The sequence below is a fragment of the Pithys albifrons genome, chromosome 4 (assembly GCF_047495875.1).
Source record: "Pithys albifrons albifrons isolate INPA30051 chromosome 4, PitAlb_v1, whole genome shotgun sequence".
Taxonomy (NCBI): domain Eukaryota; kingdom Metazoa; phylum Chordata; class Aves; order Passeriformes; family Thamnophilidae; genus Pithys; species Pithys albifrons.
Genome location: NC_092461.1, coordinates 36,115,345 through 36,139,586, shown reverse-complemented (window position 1 = coordinate 36,139,586; position 24,242 = coordinate 36,115,345). Strand labels below are relative to the sequence as shown.

General features: G+C 39.5%; 2 protein-coding genes across 2 annotated transcripts in view; one reads left to right on the top strand and one right to left on the bottom strand.

Annotated features, from left to right (window-relative positions):
- Nucleotides 1-24,242, top strand: part of TG (thyroglobulin) — a 149,160-nt gene that overhangs the window by 85,591 nt on the left and 39,327 nt on the right. The window lies entirely within an intron of this gene.
- SLA (Src like adaptor) lies at nt 887-22,679 on the bottom strand. The gene is made up of 8 exons (XM_071553810.1): nt 22,533-22,679; nt 17,451-17,544; nt 11,719-11,818; nt 8,345-8,431; nt 6,924-7,027; nt 5,255-5,386; nt 3,675-3,807; nt 887-2,750 (listed from the first exon to the last, which is right to left on the bottom strand). The coding sequence occupies exons 2-8, from the start codon at nt 17,509-17,511 to the stop codon at nt 2,531-2,533; spliced, it is 837 nt and encodes a 278-aa protein (XP_071409911.1). The 5' UTR covers nt 17,512-17,544; nt 22,533-22,679; the 3' UTR covers nt 887-2,530.

Genomic DNA, 24,242 nt, shown 5'->3' with positions numbered 1-24,242 from the left:
TGGCCATGAAAGCACATCAGCCAGTATTGTAAAGAGAAGGCTTATTGCCCTTCTGAAACTACTGCAGTCAGGTGCAGTGCTGTCTGACATAGACTCTGAATACCCCTGAGCCTGGCAATTAGCTACTCTTTAGGTCCCTTTTCTTCCCTCTTTTCCAATCTTCTTTTCCCCCTCTTTCAGCCTAATTCCCTCTCAAACCAACCAACCAGCTCTGATTGATTTTTCCCATTGATCCCAGTTTTGCTACACCCCTATCCAAATTTGGTATTTCTGATATCATGTCTCAGGGAATGTCTGGTTTGTATAGAATCACCTTGCTGCTGTTGGCCCTTGCAAGATCATATTTCCCTAAAGGTTCCCACTATAGTCTTTCAATTATTTCTGAGAGATGGCCAGACCTCCTGGAATTTCCCCACAACTCTCTGTGAAATCCAACCATCCCTGTAGCACATTTAGTTAGTTTTTGCCAACTTCCCATGTCATTACTGTGAGGGTGACAGAGTGTCTGCACAGGTTGCCCAGGGAAGTGATGAAGCACCTGCCCAGGTTGCCTGAGGAGGTTGTGGAGTCTCCATTCCTGGAGATATTCCAGAGGCATCTGTGTGTGGTCTTAAGCAACTGGCTAAAGGTGGCCCTTATGGAACAGTGGAGTTGGACCAGATGATGTCTAGAGGTTCCTTCCAACCTGAATCCTCTTCTTACAGAACATGTTCCTAATGCTGCCAATTGTATGGGCTCTTGGATTCTTTTGTTGCGTTCCGTCAAAGATACCTTCTGGCAGTGGCATTGCAAGACTGAGTGCTTGTACTAGTTGCACACTAGGTTTCCATTTTCTAAAAGCAACACAAAGTAACTCCTGGAAATTATTTTAATGAATAAATATAAGTCATGACTTAGAAATCTTTAATGCTCCCCGAATATATTTCATGGATAAAATGAAGTCACCGTAACATATCAAAGATCAGTAATAGTAATGGATTACACAAATGCTGGAGTTCCTGAGTTTCTTTTACTTTTTAGACTTCAATGTTTTCCAGCCAAATTACATTCATCCTTTAAGTTCCGAAATGTGTTTAAAAAGGCTGTGAAATATTTTCATCTCTCAATCTTTCTCGCTAGTGCAAATGACGTGATACAAGATGTAAAGAGCACACAGATTTGTCCTAAGGTATGTTTTCAGATGAAGTATATATATGTATATATATGTATATGTGTGTGTATATATATGTACATGTACATAAACATATATATATACACCCCTTCAGTTCTCTATTTCTCCAAATCTTCATTATTCAAATCTGTGCAAAAAGATTCAACAGAATACAGGTTGCAGCAATTTACACCCTCAGATGTTAGTGATTGCTTGATTTAGAAAGCAGTCATGAGACAGGTTCAAAGGAACATGCAACCTGCTTTTTATCTCTTAGCAAAGGGTAAACACATATAGAAAAATTAATGAAATTTCAGTGAACCTTCTAATCTTTAAGTGGTTTGATGAAAAGTGTCATTCCTATTTGACATAACTCTCTCCAGACAAGAAATCAGGAAAAATCTTTAGCATCCACTGTTACTGACTTGTTCTCTTAGTTTAATTATTTTAAAAGCTGCTAATAATATAAATATTATACATAAATATGTGGCTTACTTCAGAAGATGAAGTTAAAATATATTCCTCTACACATAAAAGGTCACACCTTTTCTAGACAACCTTTGCAGGCACAATATTATCACATTTTACTTTTTGCTTAACCCCTCCATTTTTCCTGGTTTTATATCTGCTAAACTCTGAGCAGCTGAGTTACATATTTGGATATGCCTGTACTACCTTCTCAGGGATAAGCAGGAACTGCTTTTCTCAGTGAATTAAACCTGTTCTTTATGACACTGTAGGTCATTGCCAGTAGATGAATTAAATACTACTTGCAAAGCCAATGATTTTAATTTTTTCTCCTGAAAAGTAAGTATAGAGTCAATATAGTCAGATGTTTCTTGGAAGCTGGATGTTAAATACTTTCTTGGAGTTATTGACAACTTTCCGACCCACTGTCAGTGGCAATGGATAATTCTATACTGAGAAGAAAAGGGCTCCATTTTCCAATGTTCTGTAAAGATATTTCAACCTTTTTCAGCCTTGTAAAGAACACCAGAGTAAGACTTAAGTTTTTTAGCTGTAGTTAGTCCTTCCCTGTGAAGTCACCTTTGTACAATGCTGGGCATCACCCTTGCTGAAGACTCAACTGCCTCACTTGGCTTTTGACTTAGAGTCTATCTCAGTTTATCCTGTTTGTGAGGCAGTTCTGATTTCAGGTGCACTGGGAACATTCCCAGCATGTCCCGTGGCAGAGATGATACTCTTGAGAAAGTCTCTTGTTAGCATTCAGAAGAGGGAATGCAGAAGCATTGCTGGAATTTGGTCACCAGCTGAGGTGCCTGTTTTTCTCAGCTGTCCAAGGACTGCAGGACCACGGAATGCTCTGGGTTTCTCTTCTAACACCTCAGTTTTTGGTTTTTTTCCCTGGTTGACTTATATTTAGTCTTCATAGTATGTAGGTGGCAAGTGAAGGGCACTTTTACGTTTGCTTCCCGTGTATATAAGAGATTGGGCTTTCTTCTTTCTGGTACTTGCAAAAGAAGTGTTGTCATCCTCTGTTAAGGAGAGGTAGGAAGCAATACTTTCCCTCAGGCCATAGCTGATACAAGAGTCATCCATTGCTGCCAGGGTGCTTTTGGTATCTTCAGCCACCTCCAGCCTTTAAAAGAACAAAATTTCGTTACTGTTTCAGCTACTTGAACAGAGCCTATTGGTATAATATTAACAGTTGTTAATAATCTTATTTTTGTTGTACAAAAAATTCCTGCCTCATAAAGCATTGAAAAGTTCTGTTACTTAGGAATTTTCCAAAGAGGCAGTACAAGAGTAATACCTAAATATTCTGAAAAGGAAGTAGCATCTATATTCTCCTCTTACTCTGTAGGAAAAATTACCTCAATACTGCACAAAATTTTCCTGCTGTCATGAGCATGAGTATGTTTTATGAAGGAGGAGTAGTGGAGGGAAATTTACTCTTCAAAAGTAAAAAGTGCTTTTGTTTCTGAGGGTGGTTTTTTTCTCCAGCTTTTGAAACCTGACCTACTTTCTCAAGTTGCAGTTGTGATGTTAGAAATCTCATGTGCTTCAGGTTGGGCTGTGTGTTGAGAGAGACACAACAGGAAAGGTTTATTCTGGGATAAGGTGTTCATTGCACCTGTGCTGTTTCGTGGATGCCTATTATGTGAGCAATAGGAAGCCACTTCTGACTGTCAGGGCTCACCTGTAAGCCATTGCACATCATTGTGCCAGTAATGGTGGGTCTGAGGAGCCTTTGTGCCCTGGCTTCTCATCCTGCCCCCTTGGTGGAAAGGACTCCGGAGTCCCAAGGGACCTGAACATGTGGATAGCTGGATAGGAGGAAGGGTTGAATGCTAACTATACTCTCTTTTAAAGTTAGATATAGATTATCAGTTAGAGAGTTGGGCATCCAGTTTTCATGGGTTAACTTGCTGTCAGAAGATTGTCTAATCTTTATAACTGGTCTCAGGAGGAGGAAATTACTGTGTCTTCTGTGTTGCAAATACAAGTATATACAAGGCCTGGAAACACCCTTGTTTCTGGCAGCCTGTGTGGTATGAGGTACCTGTGAAGGTTTCTCCAGTTGAAATTTTTATTCCTCATAACCACAGGAGGAACTGGATTCGTCACAATGTTGTTGTTAGTCCACTGGGTAAGACAAGGTGTTGTAAGGACACAGCAGAGTCCATCAGCAACTTCTAAATGGAGAAAGTGAATACACAGTTAATGTTTGTTCACTCTTTTCTTTCCCTGGTGCATGCTCAAATAAACAGTTTTGGACTTAGTAGTAGCAGTAGTTGTCAATAAATTGGTTGTTCTCAGCAGGGACACAGCAACATAGACTTAACTTTTTCCTTTCCTCATACCTTTGCCTTTTAATTTATCATGGGGTGTATTTTATACAGTACAAATGAGGAACTGAGACACAAATAGGTAAAGTGACTTGCTTAGAGACTAGAAGGAAGTTTGTGACAGAGCAGAAACTTAAATCATACATATATAAATAAAAATCCTCTCCAAATTCTTATTCCTCTGTTTGTATCATTGGACTGGAAAATTTGTTTTGTGTGTTTTCAATGTGAATATGACTTTTCTCCCCAGTTTCTCAGAGTACTCCTTGGCTAGTACTATGAAGTACACAGATAGGGTAACTTGACACTTTTAAAATTACAGAGTACCCATTTCTAATTTAAACACAGAACCTATTGTTCTCTTGTAACTTTTAGGCAATTAGTTTATTGCAATTTCCTTCCTCATTTTCAAAATGTTCTCATTATGATGTTTGGTAACTGCATCCACTTAATTGGTTCTCTCCCTGACATGAGTTGAATTGCCATAAATCTGGAAAATTGTCATTGAAAAAAGTGTCATCCACGGGACAGATATTAGTAACAGTGACAGCTGAATCTAGATTTGAGCTATATCCTGAGCCCCCTGAGATAAGTTTTGCTAATAAATTCCAGCCACACTCTTCTTCTAAAGTGGTAGGGAAGAAGCTTACAACATTTCTGAGAGTTTTCTGCCACAGATAATGTTGTGTGTTGTAGCGGTTCTTAAGAGAAAATATGACAGAACCTTCTCTTGCATGCCCTTATGCTAATTGCCAGTCTATATGGTAAATAAATAAATGAATGGCAGAGATGTTCATACTGGTTAACAGAATGATCCTGGAGTTGAACTCTGGCCCTGGACCCAGCACCATGGGTACATGCCATCCACACAGTATACATTTTTGCATGCTTAAACTTTGACATTTGGTGTGCTCTGAGAAGGTCTGGGTGTCCCTGACCTGTGCTGACCTCCAAACTATATTTGGAATTTTTCTAGGGAGGTGCTAGACACTAGTGTTGGGCCCAAATAGTGTTATTGACATGGCCATAAAATATCATGTACCAGTGCAGGCAGAGCCTATCTGGCTTTATTCAGCTGAGTTCTTGGACTGATTTCAGTTATACTGTTAAGGGCAGCATATTTGTATTTAGAATGAAAAATAAAGTATAAGATATAAACCAAATTTTTTCCTTTGATTTTTCTGTGACAGTATTTGAAATCCTTAGACATAAGCAAAACTTCTTGTTCTGGACCTTTGATAGATAATTTTACAATTTCCAGGGGAAAATATGTTTATTCAGCACTTATTTTTACCTGAGTAGTGATTGACAAGGTCTTCAAGGCACTGAAAGGTTTGACGTGGAGAGATGTAATACCAGTTATTTGGAAGGCGGAAGATCCTGTAATGTTTCACTTGCCTGTGTCGCACTGACAAGGAATATAACCCTGGGGAAAGAGAGGAACTAGTTACACCAAAGTAGGGCTGCAATTCTGGATGGGTAACAGTGACCGCAATCAGAGTATCTATAAAATGTGATGCCATTATCGAAAATATCCAAGAAAGATTTGAATAAACCTGAGTGGGAATCCAAATTTTTATTTCTATAGTATACTTTTTATATATGATAAGTATAATAGAGTACAACATCAGGGCCTGTGATTTTTGGTTTAATTTAAATTTCTGATGTGCTTTTCCTTTATTTTTGCTGGTATGGTATCTTTTGAAGTGGCCTAAAGGAAATAGGCCTTTAGAGAAGTCATTTGCCTTCAGCTGATCAGACTCACAGGCTCATATGCTGATTTAGTCAGCTTTGATTAATGTAGTAGCTGAAACCTGATAATGCAGTCTTGCCACTTGGATTTTTCTTTTTCTTTGTTTAAAACTGTTGTGCAGCATTTATAGGCAAGGACTGAAAGTTAATCCTAAATATCTTTGAATTTAGTATAAGTGTTAAGAAATTAATTGGCCTTTGGTATGCAAGAGGTCAGGCTAGATGATGTATTAGTCCGTTTTTACTGTAGTATCTTTATACTAGAATGTGTTCTTGTGCTTCAGAAGAGGAATATAGCACATTATACATGGGAGATCTCTTCAGCTGGAGGAGACTGAGGGAAGACCTCATTGCAGTTACAACTTCCTTGTGAGGGGAAGAGGAGGGGCAGGCACTGATCTCTTTGTGGTGACCAGTAACAGGACCTGGGGGAATGGCCTGAGGTTGTGTCGGGGAGGTTTAAGCTGGATATTAGGAAAAGATTCTTCACTCAAAGGGTGGTTGGGCACTGAACAGGCTCCCCAGGGCAGGGGTCAGAGCAATGAGTCTGATTGAGCTCAAGAAGCCTTTGAACTTGCTCTCAGGCATATGGTGTGATTCTTGGGGTGGTCCTGTTCATGGCCAGGAGTGGGACTCATTGATCCCTGTGGGTCCCTTCCAGCTCAGGATGTTCTAGGATTCTATGTTGACATTGAAGAGAGTAAAGTCAGTACAGTGCAATGCCCTTGTAGCAACAGAAAGAAAATAGAATTGAAGCTATGTCATTTTAAAAAAGTAAATAAAAGAACCCCTTGCCTTATAGAAAATACATTTATCAGCCATCTCCCCTACTAGATGTGTATTTTACAGCTTCTTGAATCAATCATTTGTAGATCAATGCAAAGCTGCGACTTTTCCTCAATTGAAAAGTCCCACTGCCTCATAAGGTTTGCCTGAGACCAAAGTAAGTAACAGTGTTTAAACAACTGTGTCTCCTTTGTGCTGATGCCTGTGGAACTTTCCGTGGCAATCACTAACCCTGTTTCCAGCTTTGCTCCAAATATAAGATGACTGATGAAGGCTGGCACACTGCACTGGATGCCTTTGTCTTCCCATTATATACATTATCTGGTTTTGAATTGATCCATATGAAGCAGGACAGGGAGTGAATTAAAAAGCTGTAAAACTGTTGATGTCTGAGATGAAGGGGAAAAATAATTGTATTTTCTCACCTTTCCTAGTTTCACTCTCTCTGATCATGAAGGACCCGACTTTGGTGTTGGGTAGCTGTAGAAGTTCCTCTGCTTTTTCTCTTCCCAGCCCTTCAAATAACCAGCTGTGAAGCAGGAAAAAACAAATTCTGAAATTTGGACACCAGTGAAACAGAGAGCAGCATGTGGCTGTGAAAGTTCTGCATTAGCCAGGAAAAGTGACTGCAAAAATAACACTGTGGCTTTCTATAGTTATTCTCTCAACTATGTTCAGGCATATTTCCCCAGTCTATGGAGAAAATTTTGCTATCTCTGATTTCCATTAACTTTTGTGAGGCTAAGAGAAGTGTGAATAAGGTCTGGACTTATTAAGGAAAACAAAACTTTTTGAGCTGCCTTGATCTGAATTGCTGGAGACAGATCCATGTGGTATATTGATGACATCTGTGGCATTAGTTAAATCTCTCTTTTCCATTTAAACCACTTTTATGAAATGCAAATTGTATCATAAATAAACCCCAAATAAGTTACAATTATTTTGCTTCTTCTAGGGAACAGCCTAGCCATTTAAGTTAGTCGGCCTTGTGGATAAGGGGAAATAGAATTAATGCTGCTAATTTTCACCGTAAGTTGGTGCACTGCTGTGCTTTGCCACAGCCGGTCTGACCATGTAACTGGGCTTGCTCAAATGGGCTAGAGTTAAAGGCATTTTATTTTAAAGTTGTTCTCGTGTGTTGCTGTCATCAAAAGGGTCTTGGGGAAAGTTTCAAGGAATGGCTTCCGGTAATGTATCCGTGCCCTTTCTTTGAGAAAGCATCTCTGTTTCAGGAGAATATAAAACCATGTTAAAATTTGAGCACTTGCACAATTCACAGTGAAACCCACAGTTCGTATCCTTAAAATTAAATAGGTATTAAACTTCTGCCAGAAAACTGTGCTTTAATGTTTCTTTTTTTTTCCCCTGAGTGGTGTCCAGGGCAATAAGAAATCTCTGAACTTTCCTTAATTCTTCCAGTGAGACAGTCTTGAATGACTTATTAGTGTTTCTGTTTGTTCTTTTTGGTCTGTTTTGCATGAGCAAGCCCAGCTTAAATTTTACTCTTTGTAAATATTAAAAAGTCATTCTAAATAGGTGCTCTTTATCATTGTCTTAAAATTAGAGATCAGTTCATGCAATGGAAGTATATTAAATATATGACATCTGAGGTGGTTTTGGCCCTTTCCAGTATTTAAAAGAAGGACTTTCCTTTTCATTTATCTAAATTTATATGTTGATTTGATGTCCTCAGTTTTCAAAGGAGCTATTTTAGACTGTCAATAAATAAAATTTCTGTCTGTCAAGTCACTATTACCATTGTTTGGATTAGGACTCTGAATAACTAATCAGAACAGTATGTGTAGAAACATATTGTTGAAAGGCAATGGGAAATGCATTTACTTACCCATGATAAACCTTTGCTACATATTTTCCTGGAATATAGTTTTCTCGACCCGTTGTAAGGGAATGGACTCTCCACCAGCCTCCTTCACTGTTTGAAAGCAAGAGAAGGGATATTTTCAGATGTATTTTCAGAGCTTCTCCTCATTTTGGAAAATAGTGAAGACATACAGATTATCCTGTAATCTTCTCTCTGTGCTCCTGAATCTATTTGTTTAGATATGGACCCAAGTTGGTTTCAGTTAGAGAAGTTCCATTTCTAAACCTGCTTAAGAATTAAATTTGGACACAGAAATAAGCTACATTTGTTCTGTTTGAATTACGTAAGTAATAAAGTATTTTCCTGTAGTTAGCGGAAGGGTAAATACTTAGTGGTTAAAGCATGTTGTGCTCTGCCTTCCCACAGCTAGACTTGTAGTGCTATCCAAGATACTCAGTTTACAGCTGAGTATGCTGTGTCTGGACAGCCCTGTACTTACATCAGGGTAGAGGTGCTTGGGAAATGGACCCTGTTTGCTTGGGAACAGGCTTCCAGTCCAACATAAACTAGTTGGTGGTTTGCTCTTTTCCTTGTCTCCAATGAGTTACACACCAGACTCCAAGAAAAAAAAAAAGACCTTGTAGCTGAAGCTAGGGACTAGACGTGTGTATTTTCACCAACATATCTTCAATTGTTGCTGTGATTCTGAATGCTAGCTTTGGCTTTAGAATCCCTTTGGGAATGCAGGGTACCAAGAATTTTCACAAGGATACTGCAGAGCTTTAGTGATAATGCAATGCTGATGATTGCTGGGTTCTCTCCACCCTTACTTTAAGAGTGGCTCCAAATAATAGTGCTTGTTTTTGAATGCTGCTTTTGTGGATGTTCATATAAATGTTCCCAAATATTGTCCAGACTGCAGGCCAGAGTCTTGTCTCAGTGTATGTCAAGGCAGCTGAGTTGAAAACTCTTAGGTTAAATGTCATGAGTTACAGCTACTAGGACCATGGTCTAGAATGTCTATGCTAAGGGAAAAAGAGAAGTGTCTGCTGCTTAGAGCTGGAAATTTCAGGGCTTCACAGGGATTTTTTTCTGGTTTTCCAGCTGACATGAAATTGCCAATAAGAATTTTAGGTTATTTTTGTCTTTTTTTCCCTGTAAATTTCCTAGATAGCACCAAGAATTGCAATAAGAAAAAAAACCATAGAGACTCATCATTTCCCATCTACCAAACTTTAATATTACTAACCCTGAAAAATCCCTGTGATGATTTAAAATCCCAAAGCAGCATACCTCTCCTGGGGCAGGAGCTACAGAACTTACATACTTTGGGGAGATTCTTGGAGGACATTTTGTTTGACTGCTGCCAGCTAAATGCAGTTTTTCATCTGGTGATGAAAGGTGCCTGACAAGTGTGGAGAGTGAGAAACTGTGTCAGTGGTGTTTATCTAATCCTGCCAGCCCAGAGTGGTCACAGATATCTGTGTGAAGTTGTATTTCCTATGAAGGTTCCTTATACCGTGGGACGGGTGGGGCTGATTGCTGCTACACATTGTTGCATTGGGTAGAAGGCTGAAAAGCTGTTCTTGTAAAAGCAGTACATGCTGCCTGCTCATGCTGGCTCCTCTGTGGTGACTTCTCATCACTTGTGTGCTGGTCCTGTGATGCTCCTCTTCTTTTTTACTGTATTTAATTCTTAGAATGACTTGAGAAAAAGAATATACCTACAGCTTATGTTTAGGAAGATGTTGTGGGCAAACAGTTCCTAGTAACACCAGCACATACCTCAGTAGGGAAAAACAGGTCCTTCTTTAAGACACTGATTTCCATAGAGCATTGAACTGTCCTGTCTTCTGTGAGTAAGCTCATGATTTAAAACATAAAGGGGAAAGATTCCATCAAGGCTTGCTTTGGTTCTTATTTACCGTCAGAACCCTTTGAGCACTGCACATCAGGCAAACGTGAAAAACTTCTGCTGCAAAAGCCTTTTCTTTTAGCAGTTGGTCTTCCAGGAGATCACACTTTGCAGCACATGTATGCCTGTGATATGCCATGCATGGAACTACCATTGACACAGGCATATGCACTTGCGTGGTGGTGTGAGGGCTCATACCAGATGAAAGCTAAGAGTGAGGCTTTAAGCTGGAATTTCCAAGCTAAAGCAGTTGTTGTACCGTGTCATCTGTGTTATGCAAACTGAAGCAAGGTTTAAACTGTTGGAAGTTACCAGAGGAGAATTCCCCTGGTTTAGGGAAGCTCTCCATCAGCAAAAGATTTATCTAGTGATAGAGTCTTGTGACCCCTAGGTTCAGGAAGACAGTGGAAGCAGAACATAACTGCAGCCATTCTGGGTCAGACCAAAGGTCCACATAGCCCTGTGTCTTGTCTTGTGATGGACAAAGGCTGTTGCAGGTCATGGTGGCCTAGACAAGAGTCTGAGAATTCTGTGATGCTTCTCTCTAGTACTTCTGTCCTCCAGCCATTTGACTTTCTCAGGTAGAGGATTTATTTTATGAATTTAGTCCTCAGGAGATTTCTCTGCTATGAATGTGTCTGCTCTGCCCTTGAATCCATCTGCTCCACCAGCTGCAAAAATGAAATCTTTAATTTCATTTTGAGCAGTGCAAACAGTGGCTGTGGGGCCAAGTAACTTCTGGGAGGTCACTGTGTGCTGATACAAGTTGTGCACAAAAGAATAGCAGGGCTGCTGGCTTCCATTTTCCAAGAAGTGTGCTCACTCTTGTGACTGGCACTATTTGCACTATACTTAAGATCAGTCTGAACTAGTACACTTAAGCCTCTCTCCTTCTGGGGGTCATAAATTTTGGAACTGGCTTGGAAATCTCTGACTTTTTTTTTTCCCCACTAAGAAAATGCAAAATCCATTAAAATAGGAAAAGAAGGGAAACAAAGCTCCTTTTTGTTTTATTTTTGTTAGGTTTTTCTTAAATCTTGGATGAAATTTTAAGATTTAATCATAATGGATGGTTAGGTTAAGAAGGATGAGAAAGAAAATGACTTGGCACAGAGAAATTCAGAATGATTTTCCTTTTTGTTTTTTGTGATTCAGATTATTTTGGCTCTTACTTTATTTTCCACTAATATTGAAGGAATACTTTCTGAAAATAATTTTTCAAAGAATTCTGCTTTGAGTCCTATTTTAGAACAGAGTCTGAATCAGCTTGAGAAACCATGTGAGCAGAACCTAAGGATCAAAGAACAAATCAGTAATCCCAGTCTTAAAACTACAGGGAAATTTACTCCATGACTAAACATCCTTCCTTGGAAATTCTAAACTCTGTTCTGCTGCACTGCATCCAGTTTAGGCCAGGTGCATAAAACAGAACTTGGCATCAATTGTAATAAAACCTAATTTCAAAATAAATTGATCAACTTACTCTGATAGCACACGTAGTTTTTCCCCTACATGGAATATAGGTTGGCTTATGTCTGCTGAAGGATAGTCATAGAGGACAGCAAGGAAGTCACTCTCCTGGCCTGTTAAAGAGAAAGAAAATGTCACTTAAAACAAAGCTAATGTTCTGAAGCAGAAATGGATTTTTCATAAAGTATTGTATATTTTATGTACTATGTCAAATGGGAAAAACAAAACCTCTGAAATGTCACTTGGTAAACTTAAAGAGCTAAATATGAACCTCTAGCTTTATAAGAAGAATGTAAAGATACTGGAAATGAAAAAAAGTCATTTGGTTAATTGTAAGCAACTAAATTTAGTCCACTTTTTCTAGTAATTACCATATTTAAAGGCACATTTATTTTGAAACTAGAAAAAATTGATAAGTGTTTATACTATTAGGAAATAATCCAGTTTGAGTAATGCCACTGTCTGTAATTGCCTCTAGCTACAGTTTTGTAGCATTGTATTTAAGAAAAAGAAGATGCATATTAAATTGTTCCATCATTTAATGCCACTTTTCAAAGGTACGGAATTAGCTTAGATCAAGGTTAATGAGAGTGTGGCCATTACTGCCCATTTCCATGACTTCCTAAAATGAGCTGGATGAACAACCACTGCCCTTGGTTCTCCCCCTTGCGTGGGAACTGTTTTAGAGGCAGTACATGATTGCCTGATCTTCAGTGGAAGAAGAGAGGCACATGGGTGTTTACAATGGCAATTTGCAGAGCTGAGAAAGGCAAAGAGATGAGAGGACCTTTGACATCAGCTGGAATGGCTCTGGGTCTTGCAGCCCTGAGCAGGGCACAATTTAGAGTCTCCTGGTTTTCTGAAGGATGGTGCACTTTACGCAAGACTGGGACTATCAAACATCAAGAGCTCCTAATCCAGCTGGAATCTGTGGTACTCAGTAAATTATGACAGATGGGAGATTCAAAAGTGTGTTGTGCTGGGTGTTTTGAGCTATTTGGAAGAAGTCCTGGCAAGAGGTATCATGCCAAATGCTGCCTGTGTTTCTCCTGGAAACAGGTCCCTTCCTTCTGCAGGGCACAGTACCTTCCACCAGCACATAGGAACAAAAAGCTTCCCTCTGCCTCCACCAGGATCAGCACCCTGATTCTTAGGAATACTATCTAGCAGTACCTTTGCAGAAATGGTGTGATCTCCATACTTGCCCACTCTGTGCAGCTTAACATGTGCAAAAATGCGAATGAATTCAGGGTAGGAGAGAAAGTAATTAGAGAATTAGACACACTTCTGTATGTTAGTTTTGCTTATATAATATAGATTCCTTGCCAACTTCTCTTTAAGGAAGACAGCTTTTTAGGAAAACCTAGGTGCAACATCCTGGATGAATGCTGAACCTTGCTCTGTGTTTTCAGCCTATGTGTCTCAGGGCCCTAGAAACAACTCACACTGATAATGATAAAAGGCTGAAGGAAAGACACAGTTGATTAGTGGCACTGAGTTAAGCAAGACTAGTCCAGTACAGCCAATTGTGATTAGTGTACTGTAACTTATTATACAGTTAGTTCAGCCCTACTGAAGAATTTCTCTGCTAAGCCTTTGATTGCTTCCTTGTTCCACATAGAAAATTTAGTGACAGCTTCTCTGTCTATGAAACTACTTAGTACCTGAGTCTAACAAGACTGAAGCATTGGTGCCGGGTCTTTTTTGACAAAACAAAATCTTTAGCCAGGAATACAAAAAGTACAGGCCAGAAGACACATTTTAAGAACTGCAAAATGAGAATAAAGTACCATCACTTAATTTCTCATTGCAGATTATAAGTCAACAGTTCTACGTGGAATGTAATTATTGTTAGCTTAATGACAATGCCTTTAGCAATACTTTCTTTAAAGTTCTGTTGTTTATTTATAAATGTTCTGATTCTATACTGAAACAGCCAAAACCGGGTGCTTTTCTGCTCTCCTTCCTTGTGTACTGGTGGTTTGCATTTCGTTACGCACTGAGGGGTATGTGATATTTTTTCTCTACTCTAGCAAGCCCTGTGTTACTTTTCGTTTTTGTTTCAATTTTGCATGTCAATTTGTAGTTCTGAAAAGGAAGGAATTTATCATAGTTTTAGCTTCCACACCCATGCAAATGTTACCTCTTAAACTAGATATGCTTAAACTGTGAGTGTGGACCCCTTGTTCTTCACAAAGAGAACTTCATTTTAATTGGTATTTAAATCAAACCTCACTGGGGTTTTTGGTCATGCAGAATACCCCACTGCTCTCTATGACATTTCACAGAACCCATACTAGTTCCTTACAAACACAAAAGACTGGAAATAGGAACTAAACTAATTACACTCTTTCTCCACACAGTGATCAAATAGATTTGATCTGATGAGTTCCCCACACTTTCTAGTTTTAAGAGAATATAAGATTTGCCTGAGTTTTTCTAACACAAGCTCTCCTCCACAGTGCAAGTGTAGGTTACATCTGAAATGGAACAAGTCAAAAGTTAGAGTGGAAAGATCGAAGCACAATCATTTCCACTGAATCAGAAGTTAATTAGGAGTGGGTTTTTTAAGAGTAGGAAATGAATATGAAATATACACTAATTTTAGATGTCTGCATCCCTGAAAGTGTGAGACTGAATATTGCATCCTTCAAATTATTCACTGTGAATGGACTATGAAGCACTATAGGAGAGTAGAAAGAGCAAAGGCAGAGCACCCAGATCCAGCTCATCGCCCTTAAAAACCTACTGTGCTGTCGCTGGTGTGGTCCATATCTGGAGTGGAAATGAACTTTTTTGTGTTGAGCCTTATGCATCATCTTGTTTTACTGTACAGCAGAAATACTATGATTTATGGCATGGTATGTACCAGAGAGGTAAAAGAGGGCACTCTGTGCATCTGTGAAACTGCAAGGTGTGGCTGAAGAGTCACACTCTGGTGCCCAAACTAGATCTGAACCAGACAGCTTGTGAACTGAATTGTGCAGGTGCAGCTCAGTAAGGGTTAACCCTTGATTCAATGTCCCGAGAGAGGAGTGGGTGGGCTCACAATCCCTGATGACCTCTAGCTACTCTGTTGTTAGTACCTTGGTTATGCCAGGGATGCCCATGCACTGGGCTGTCAGATGGGTGCAGTCATTCTTGGAGCCCAAATGCCTCCTAGGAAAATGCAGTTTATACACTGTTCCCTTTCTCAAGATCAGCACTGGTGCATTGGTGTGAGGAGAGCACTAGATTTTGCTTTCAGTGCAGCTTTCTGGCAGCACAAGTGGCTCAAAGGAGTTTGATGAACACATTAGCACTGCAAATCAAGTCTGCAGGCTTTAGTCATCTGTTTTCTTCCTGCTTTGTGTTGGACACTCTTTCATTTCTTCCCTTCTGTTTCCGTCCTTCATTTTATTCAGTCTCACTGAAATAACCCAGTGTCAAAACTACTTTTCCTAATAACTGATTCAACTGGCATCCATAGATTGTATCCTCTGCCTCAGTTAAATCAAAGGTGGCTGTTCCTGACCTGGCAGAAATCTTCTGGGTTTTGCAATGTGATTTGGAGTTTGATCTGCTCAGGAAGATAAAGAGATAAAAACTCCTGGATTATCCTAAATATACACTTTCAGTACCAGGTTCATTTTTAGAACTCTTTTTCCATTGGATTTGAATGACAGTACTAGTGTTTGTATAACCAACTTTCATTAGCAACTTCTAAACCATTATGAAACATGCTGGTCTGATCTAGACTAAGAGATGGATCCAAAGAGCTATACAGGCTGATAAATCATAGAATCGTAGAATAATTGGGGTTGAATGGGACATTTACAGATCATGTAGCCCAATTCTCTGCAATGAGCAGGGACATCTTCAACTAGTTCAGGTTGCTCAGAGCTCTGTCCAAACTGACCTCGAAAGTTCCTACAGGTGAGGCATCTACCACCTCTCTAGGCAACACATGGTCTAGTGTTGCACTACCCTCATTGCAAAAAATTTCTTCCTTATATCTGATCTAAATCTACCCTCTTTTAGTTTAAAACCATTACCCCTTGTCATAGCACAACAAGCCTGGCTAAAAAGTTCATCTCCATCTTTCTTAGAAGTCCCCTCTGAGTACTGAAAACTGCAGTAAGATCTCCCCAGAACCTTCTCTTCTCCAGCCTGAATAAACCCAACTCTCTCGACCTTTCCTCATAGGAGAGGTGTTCCATCACTCTCATCATTTTTTGGCTAAACAACTACTTTTGGACGTTTAAACACAGGTGTTTGGTGCAATGTCAGCTCTGTGTGTCCAAGAGATCCTTGTGCCCTTGGCAGATGCCACTGCAGTTACAGGAGACTTGTTCTCTCCCCAGGTGGTAGCAGGAGGTCACTCAGGATTAACAAAGCACCTTTCTAGATGTTTTGGATGTGAGGGAGAGTGCAAATAGATTGAGATCTGAATTCCTAAATGGATATTTTCCTCTTGTAATAGTTGTGCCATCAATTATTGCTGACTTATCTTTTAGGGGTATGTTCTATTTACACCACAGGAAGGGATGCAGTTGTTTTTAGCCCTGCTAGATCCTGAGCTTTAGCAGGTGCAGGAACAGTACAAACTTGGTCACAGCCATGGCATGCTTCTCAATGAGGTCCTGGTTTGAGGTGTGTATGTCTCTATTTTGATGGTTATCTGTGCTATTTATGTCAGCAGTTGTTGGAAATATCAGCGTAAGGTACTCTTCTTCACACACAAATAAAGAATTGCCAGTTCATGTTATAGGCCTCTGAGTAGTATTTTGTCTCTGCTATATTAGGACCCAAGGCTGCAAGGCTGCCCATATCAGCTAGTTCCTGACCATATGAAAGGAAGGGCAGGGTTTGCTTGAAGGAACCAGACTGATTCCCGATCCTTACAAATAAGGAGCAGCCCAACTGCATCAGCTCTCATGGAAACTCCCAAAATTTTGATTAGTGCCTTCCCCACTCTAAAAAAAGCAACTCAAAACCCCCAGCCTCAAACCCAAAGCAAAAAACCACAACTCTTTTCTCTTCCTCACCTTTGGGGAGTTATTTATTGAAGCTTTTGTTCCAGCTGCTTGTCTTACTGCATCATGAGAGCTGAGGCTGCACTGACTCTCCACCCACTCGCAGTTTGGAGTGGCAGGTCACCGAATCCCTCCTGCTTTCCCCATCAGATGCATGACCTCTACCAGCCTATGGAAGTGGCAGGGGGGGATTTGCAACCTTATTCATTTGCATGTGAATACATAGGGCAGATGTGTTGTATTCCCCTTTGGCAGCTTGCCCTGTGAAACTTGTATTTCTGTATAATTTTTATTAGTAAACCTGGCAACAAGTGGGCTGTGTGCTACAGTGGGCTTGAGGTTCAGTGTAAGCATAACATTGTGAAAATTTTTAATCTTAAACGAAGCAACCCCAAACTCCAAGAACAAATTTGTATAAAGTATCCTATGCATCTATGTCAAAACACAGTATTCCTGGTTTCTGAAGTAACATTTCAGTGCTTTCTGATTTGGAAAGAATACCTTTCAAAGAGCACGAGCAAATGATAAGTTTAACATTTTGGATTTTTAATCCAAGTACTTTGAAAATGAGCTAGAATGTAGCTAAAAATAAGCACTGTCTAGTGGATGTTCTCCTTCTTCCACACCAGTCATGCACTTGCCTGCTCTTACTGTGTCAGAAGGGTGAGAGAAGATACATGAATGAGTCTACCATTTCTTTGGACTATGATTTTCTTTTGAAAGTGCTTACCTGTTTGGCTCAGCATGTTTGTTTCTTCGGATGCTCTTGGAGTTTTCACAGTATTTCCCATTGCGCTCTCTAATTCCACCGAAGTTCTTCAGAACTAAATCAAAGGAGATACTGAAATTTAACATCAGACTAACACCTGCTGTGCCAACAGATGAGAAATGACCTAGTTTTGGTGTCTCCAGTTTTATATAGTTTTGCTTTTGAGAGCTCCTATGTCAAATTCATGTGAGAGTTTTATATGCTTCTAAACCCTCACCACTTTGGTGCTTTTATCAGGGGAATAGCAGAAAACCACAGCTAGGGAAGTTGCTCAGAAGAAGACGATGTAGTAAAAGTTTCCATTACCAGTACCTCAGCACAATAGGAAGTAACAGCACAGCCATGCCCATACAACCATTTCATATACAAAATGTTCTTTTCGGCACTTGGGGTTCTGAAGATACAAAGGATCTAATTAGGCTGACATACCTTGTTTCCAGTGCTGTGCATATGCTGCTTTACTGTTTAACGCATGGAACATTGCTTGGTAGATTTTCTCTGATGCAGTTGTGTTATCAGCAAATGTGGGCCATGTTGATTTCCTCTTTTTAATTTTTTTACTTTTATTTTTTAAAAAATAGCACCTTGTCTATATTTTTTTTTAATCTCAAAATAGACCTTTGACATAAAGCCAGGAGTACAAATTCTTCAGATACTTGCTTTAAAAATATTTTGTGGATGTACAACAAACAAGAGAAGACAATTGTGAGAGAAATGGTTCCTTCTCATGGCTTTGCTGCAGCCATCCCAAAAATTCTTACTGAGGACAGAGAGGTGTGGAGGGTTTCTTATGCTGTGGTATATTTTCAGAGACAGAGAAGAATAAGAATATCTATTTAAAAAATATACATTAAAGCAAAGTAACTCAACCCCACTAGCTAATGGGTAATTATTTTTTAAAAATATATTTCTGTCTGTTGCCCTGTGAAAATGATAACAGGAGTCTTAGCAGCATATTGTGGGTATTCTGTGTCTTTTGGTCTTTTCTAGCTTAACTATTTCAAAGGTGATTTCTGACTTAGGTGTGCTGCTCTTTACTTACGCAGGCTAGAGCCTGACTGTGTCAGCTGGAGAGGTGCCAGCACTGAGAAGCAGAACTGCTGACATAAGCAAGACCTTTTTTGCTAATTGTCTTTTGGAATAAGATTGGCAGAACTTGAGTATGTTGGTTTTTACCGTAAATATTTTATGTGTTATAGCCACTTTAGGAAGACAACCTACAGAATAAAATGCTGTTCAGAGGAAAGAAAATTCGTCCTTTCCCATATGCAAGGAGATCAGTGCTAGAACAGATGGTAGTGCACAGTTTGACTCTACCTCATCTCATTTTCAAGCTCCTTAGTGCTGGTTCCCAAAGGCTTTTTGCTAGAATTCTGTTTCACTGGCCAAATGGCACATTACCCCTTCCCTGTCTGCACTCAGAACGAGCTTGTGGCACATCTGTAGGATGCAGCTGTACCAGTGCCTTTCTGACAACTGTTTGAAATCTACTTTCACAAGAACAGAAAACAGTTTTCCTGCCTGACAGAAGAAGTCTAGAAGCCAAAGGAAACAGCAGCCTTAAATTTAAATAAAATATTTGGGTATTCATATATGAAAAAGGAAAAGTCTCTTTTGATAGAAAGCAAAAAAAAGATTTCTCCATTGAAATGCACCTCAGTTTCTAAGACTGAAACCTGAATTCACTTTTTCAGGCACTGTCTGCTTGCAAGTTCATAATTTCCTCATCTCACTATACATATTTCTTTGCAAGACCCAATTTTAATTTATTGAATTTTTTTCTCAGTTGTTGCCCAGTGAGAATAAGACATATATTCATAGAAATTTTGCAGCCAGTATTTGACTACAGATATTATAGATGTTCCTGGCTCATCTTCAAATTAGTCAGAAATTTTCCTGGACACAGAAATAGAGAGCTCAACAGGGCTGAAAATGTCAGACAAGGAAGTGAGATAAATACCTGGACAGGTAACCTCTGCTGAGCTCTGTGCTTTAGTAGCTGCATTTTTGCAGTAATTTAAAAGGGAAGCTCCAGTCTTGCTCAGTTTATGGTCACTGAGCTGCAGTTACCAAAAATGTTGTGCAATTCCAGAGAGATGGCAACATCTTACGCCTGAATATAATTTTGACACATGCAATTGTTATTTAGTTGAAAATAGCTCAAATTTTGTCTCCCAAAAGTCTGAAAAAAACAAAACTAAGAGTCCTGCCCTCCATGTACCCCTCTATGTACCCCTTTATGCCAGTATTTGTGGGCCAGAAGAGCAAGTCATCTTACAAGTGTCAGACTTGTGACCAAGTGCTTTCAAGGACATTTTTCCTGCTCTTAATTTCAGGTGTGCCTGAGTCACTTTGGAAAGTGATCAGTGATAGATGTACATTATGGAAAGACTTCTGAAGATTTTACCTTATGTTTACAAACTTTCTAAAAGCACAGTACATTTGACCAAGGCACCTTCATTTTTCTGAATGGTATTTAGGCTTGAAACTCTAAACAAAGCTTTAAAAATACCTGAAATAGTTTTTGCAGATTTTCTTGCATGTAGTTAGCAGTTCAACCACTATTTAGTCCAGAGGGATTAAATACTTCACGTTTTTGCAGATCACATGCAAAACTGGCCTGGCTCACTTCTGCCATACCTGAACGATGCCCTTGGGCATTGTTCTCTCTAAGGACCTCTGCAGTCATCAGGACAGAGCGTGCAGCCCTTTGCTTCTGCTTTAAATGTGGAAGAATCTGACTTATGGAAAACACAAATGTTCCAAAGTGCTTTCAGTAACAGTGAAGAGCAATGACGTCCTGGACTTTGATGTCACTAGTATTTGCTGTGTCTCATTACACTTTCCATGCTCTTTTACTGTCACTGCCATTGGCAGCATGAAGACTTAGATACAGGTGAAAGTGATAGAGTTCCAGATGTTCTCTAGACCCATGGCAGAAGTGTTCAATAAAAGTAAACAAATGGAAAGCTGTGATCCTTGCTGTTAATTCACTTAACCAAAGTGATAAAAAGGTGCACTTTACTCTCAAGTGAGTAATAAAACTTAATGGCTTAAATAGCTGCCTTTTTATTATTGGCAGCACAATATAAATCCATTGTATTGCTATATGATAAATTCTTTGGTGGTTTTCTGAAATTTGGAGACACTCCGCAAAACTACACCTACTGGAAGCTTTAGAAATCTTGTGGCTGAACCAATATTTATCACTGAAGTCAGAAGCGGAACGATAACAATTTTATAGATTATGATCTTTTTAAATAATGAATCTGGTCCAGATACTGAATCTCACTTGAACTTATTAAATCATAGAATAATTTGGGCTGAAGGGACCTTTAAAGGCCTCCTAGTCCAACCTTCCTGCCATGGGCAGGGACATCCACAACTAAATCAGGTAGTTCAGCCCTGTCAAACTTGGCATTGAATGTTTCCAGGAATGGGATATCTACCACCTGTCTGGGCAACCCATTTTTGTATTTCACCCCTCTCATCATAAAAAAAATTGTTCCTTATTTTGATTGACCTTGATGACAGAGTTTGGGATACAAGTAGAGGTGGCATCCCTCTGTCACAGAAGCAGATAACTATTCCAGATCCAAAGAAAATAATTTACTGAGGGTGATCTGTGAAGAATTAAGGAGAAATGAGAGACTTTAAACTTAATGTGCCTTATCAACCCTGAGTTCTTCATGGAGGAGTGCAGCTGCTGTTCCACTTGGAGGAACTGCTGTGCTGCTGGGCTGCAGCAAAATCTACCTGCAGCTCTACCCACACGCTGGCCATCTCCTCAGGGTTGCGTGAAAATTGGATTTTAACCATTAAGATCATGTTTGCAGCGTTCCAAGCATTGGTCCTTTCTCCTCTTCCCTTTCCACTTGTGCTCATGCTGTTCAAGGAAGGGGGGTCACTGCAGCCATAGCTGTTTGCACACACACAATTTGTGGGGCTTAGTTATCTCTGCTGCCAAAAGGAAGGCGAGGAAACATCCAAAGTCCCAGTCCTGCTCTGTTGCCTATTCAGCAGTGGAAGAACTCTCAACAGATAAAAACTCTTCACCTGTCAAGACTGGAATCCCACTCACCTACATCATGGATCCCCAAAACCTCTGGTACAATTTTCCCTTTCCCTTCCTGTGCAGAACACAGGAAGCAATAACCTTTTTGCAGAATTTGTTCTCTGCTTCTGGATCAGTTAAGTAGCATGGAACACAGGAAAGTCTGTTGCTTTATAAGAACTTTTTCAAAGTGATTGAGAAATAGTAAATATAAAAAAAATTAAAATAAGAGGAATGAAAAGGCAAGATACCCGAGTAAAGCCCTTCTACAAAGAATACTGCAAATTAGGTTAATAATTTCTGTGATGCTATACCCTGCTTTATTTTTGTTTCCTGACAGTCACATCTATACCGCCAAGGTCTTACAATTTAATTCTGAATAAGGTTCACAGGCAATGTCTGAATCCCATTTAGCTTGAAAATGAAAGCACCAGCATCCTGTTATTTTTCATGTCGGGGGTGGGGGGGGGGGGGGAAGCAGATTAAATTTCAGAAGCTGTATAATTTTTGATGAATTTCCCTTCATTTGTCATTAATCAAAGTGAACATCCTTTCAGCTTTGAGGAACTTGTACCTTTGCACTTAGAAAGACCAACATAATACTCTCATCAAAGTAATTCACAGAAACATGCAACCATGAAACAACACAGAAATACCACACTATGCACACTTCTAACACTTTGAATAAAAAGCCCACTAATCTGTGGGTTCATATTTTGGGTTACAGTAAAATACAGTTTGCTTCGGTGTAAGGTCCTAAGCATCTATCTTACTGTGAGCTTTCAGCAGAAATACTCCTTGTCCCTTCTATCTTTACTACCACTCCTTAAGAAAAGGATCAAGGCAGGCTCTTTCTACCTGTGATGGTACTTGAAATCCAGTCTGAATACTGTCATTGTTAATGAAATAGAACTCCCTTTTATATAAATAAAATTGAAACATTTGGTCCTCTATGCAGATAATCTAAAATGTATCAGATCAATGATTACCTTTAAATGCTGGGCATGATATTCCCGGTTGCAGTATTTCTGAAAAAAGCCGTAGTCATAATACTGCTCTCATGCTGCCAGCAAGGTTTAGCTGATCAAGTCGAGGAGCAGCCGGTCGAATGAGTGTGTTGAGAAGTTCACACTGTCATGTAGAGCAGTATTTGCCAAACAGGCCACATACTTCCTCTCTGAGAAATAAGGAAGGCTCAAAGTGTTTGCAACACATGAGGTTTCTGTAGCAAGTCACTACTGAAGGCATTTTTTTATCTATGGACTGAGAAAAACAGGGAGGTTTTTAACGTATTGCATCAGGGCAGATATAAAAAAATGAGCAAAAATAACCTGTTTTACATTACTTACACCAAAATGGTTTCTCTTTTTTTTTTCTTCTTCCAAATTTATTTATTCAGTAATGCTCATTCCCCAACTGTTTTGTTTTATGTAGTTTTGCTATTTTTTTCAGACAGACAGGAAGAGGTGCAAAAACATTGTTTTCTCTCTTATTGAGTCTGAATAGGAATGCAAGCTTTGCTTTTTTTCTTCACTCTGTACCCCAAAATACCTCTTCTGCAAATAATTGAAGCTTAATATAAGTGATGAAGAAATATGGATTGAAAGCCTGTCTATAAAGCCCATTTTCACATCAGTTGTAGAAAGTGCAGAAGCCTCAGGACCTTCTTCATCTTGGTGTCCAAGGTAGGGGAACCAAGATACTGTTAAATAACCAAGTCTGTTAAATAACCTTACTAAGGGCACTGAAGAGTGTAGTACTGTGGATATGAATATAGGAATCAAAGGGATTTATTAAGGTTTGCCTTTTGCTTTTGTAATCAAAATGTGATCTAAAAAGGTCATATACCTAATGTTGTATAGGAAAATAAAAAGGCACAACAGAAAACACAGAAAGCCCAGATAGAGTTCCTACTTCACACTAGAGTAGCTCCAGTAATGTCAGTCTGTTTGATGATGAAAACTAAAAGTTGACAAGTGTGGGAGCTGTTGTGTAACTCTTATTGGAACAAGGAAACACTGATCAAATCCCTAAAGCTGTGCCAAAATTTGTAGCTATGGTAGTTTCAGGTGAATATCCTTTGTCTTTGGTGGGCTGTGCTGTCAGTCCTCACTCTGAAGGGACATGAAAGCATTAGGGAGCTTGATTAGCAAATCAGTCCAGAGCATACAGCTGTGACAGCATTGTAGCTGGTGCTCTGGGAGCTGGTTTTGCTGTAATGCCCCTTGGTTACCCCTGACAGTTATATTTTGATTGCTCAGGACCTTACTGTCAGGGATGTGGCAAGCATGTTCCTTAATGGATTCACTGAACTGATGTAGAATGTCTCTGGAATTACTAAAATATCATGGGTTAGGGGATGTCTGCATGTGGAATAGGCAGAGGCAGAGCCTTTTCCTGATCCTTTTCACCACTGCCTTAGATTGACTCCGATAGTCTCTGTGCCTTTACAAGCATTAAGGTTACATCCTAAGGTGCAGTCGGGATTGGAGCAGGTCTCAGGCTGAACAGGAAAGATTGGTCACACAAAAGGAAAGTTTGGACTTACTTGAGAGAACATGCTCCCCTGGAAACTTAGTAAATCTCAGACCTAGTTTGTGGAGGAACAGATGAGTTTGCAGGGGGGAGGTAAATAGAATCCTCAATTTCCATGTCATTCTACCTGCTACTGGTGGCCGTGTGCTCTTGTGCAATAATGA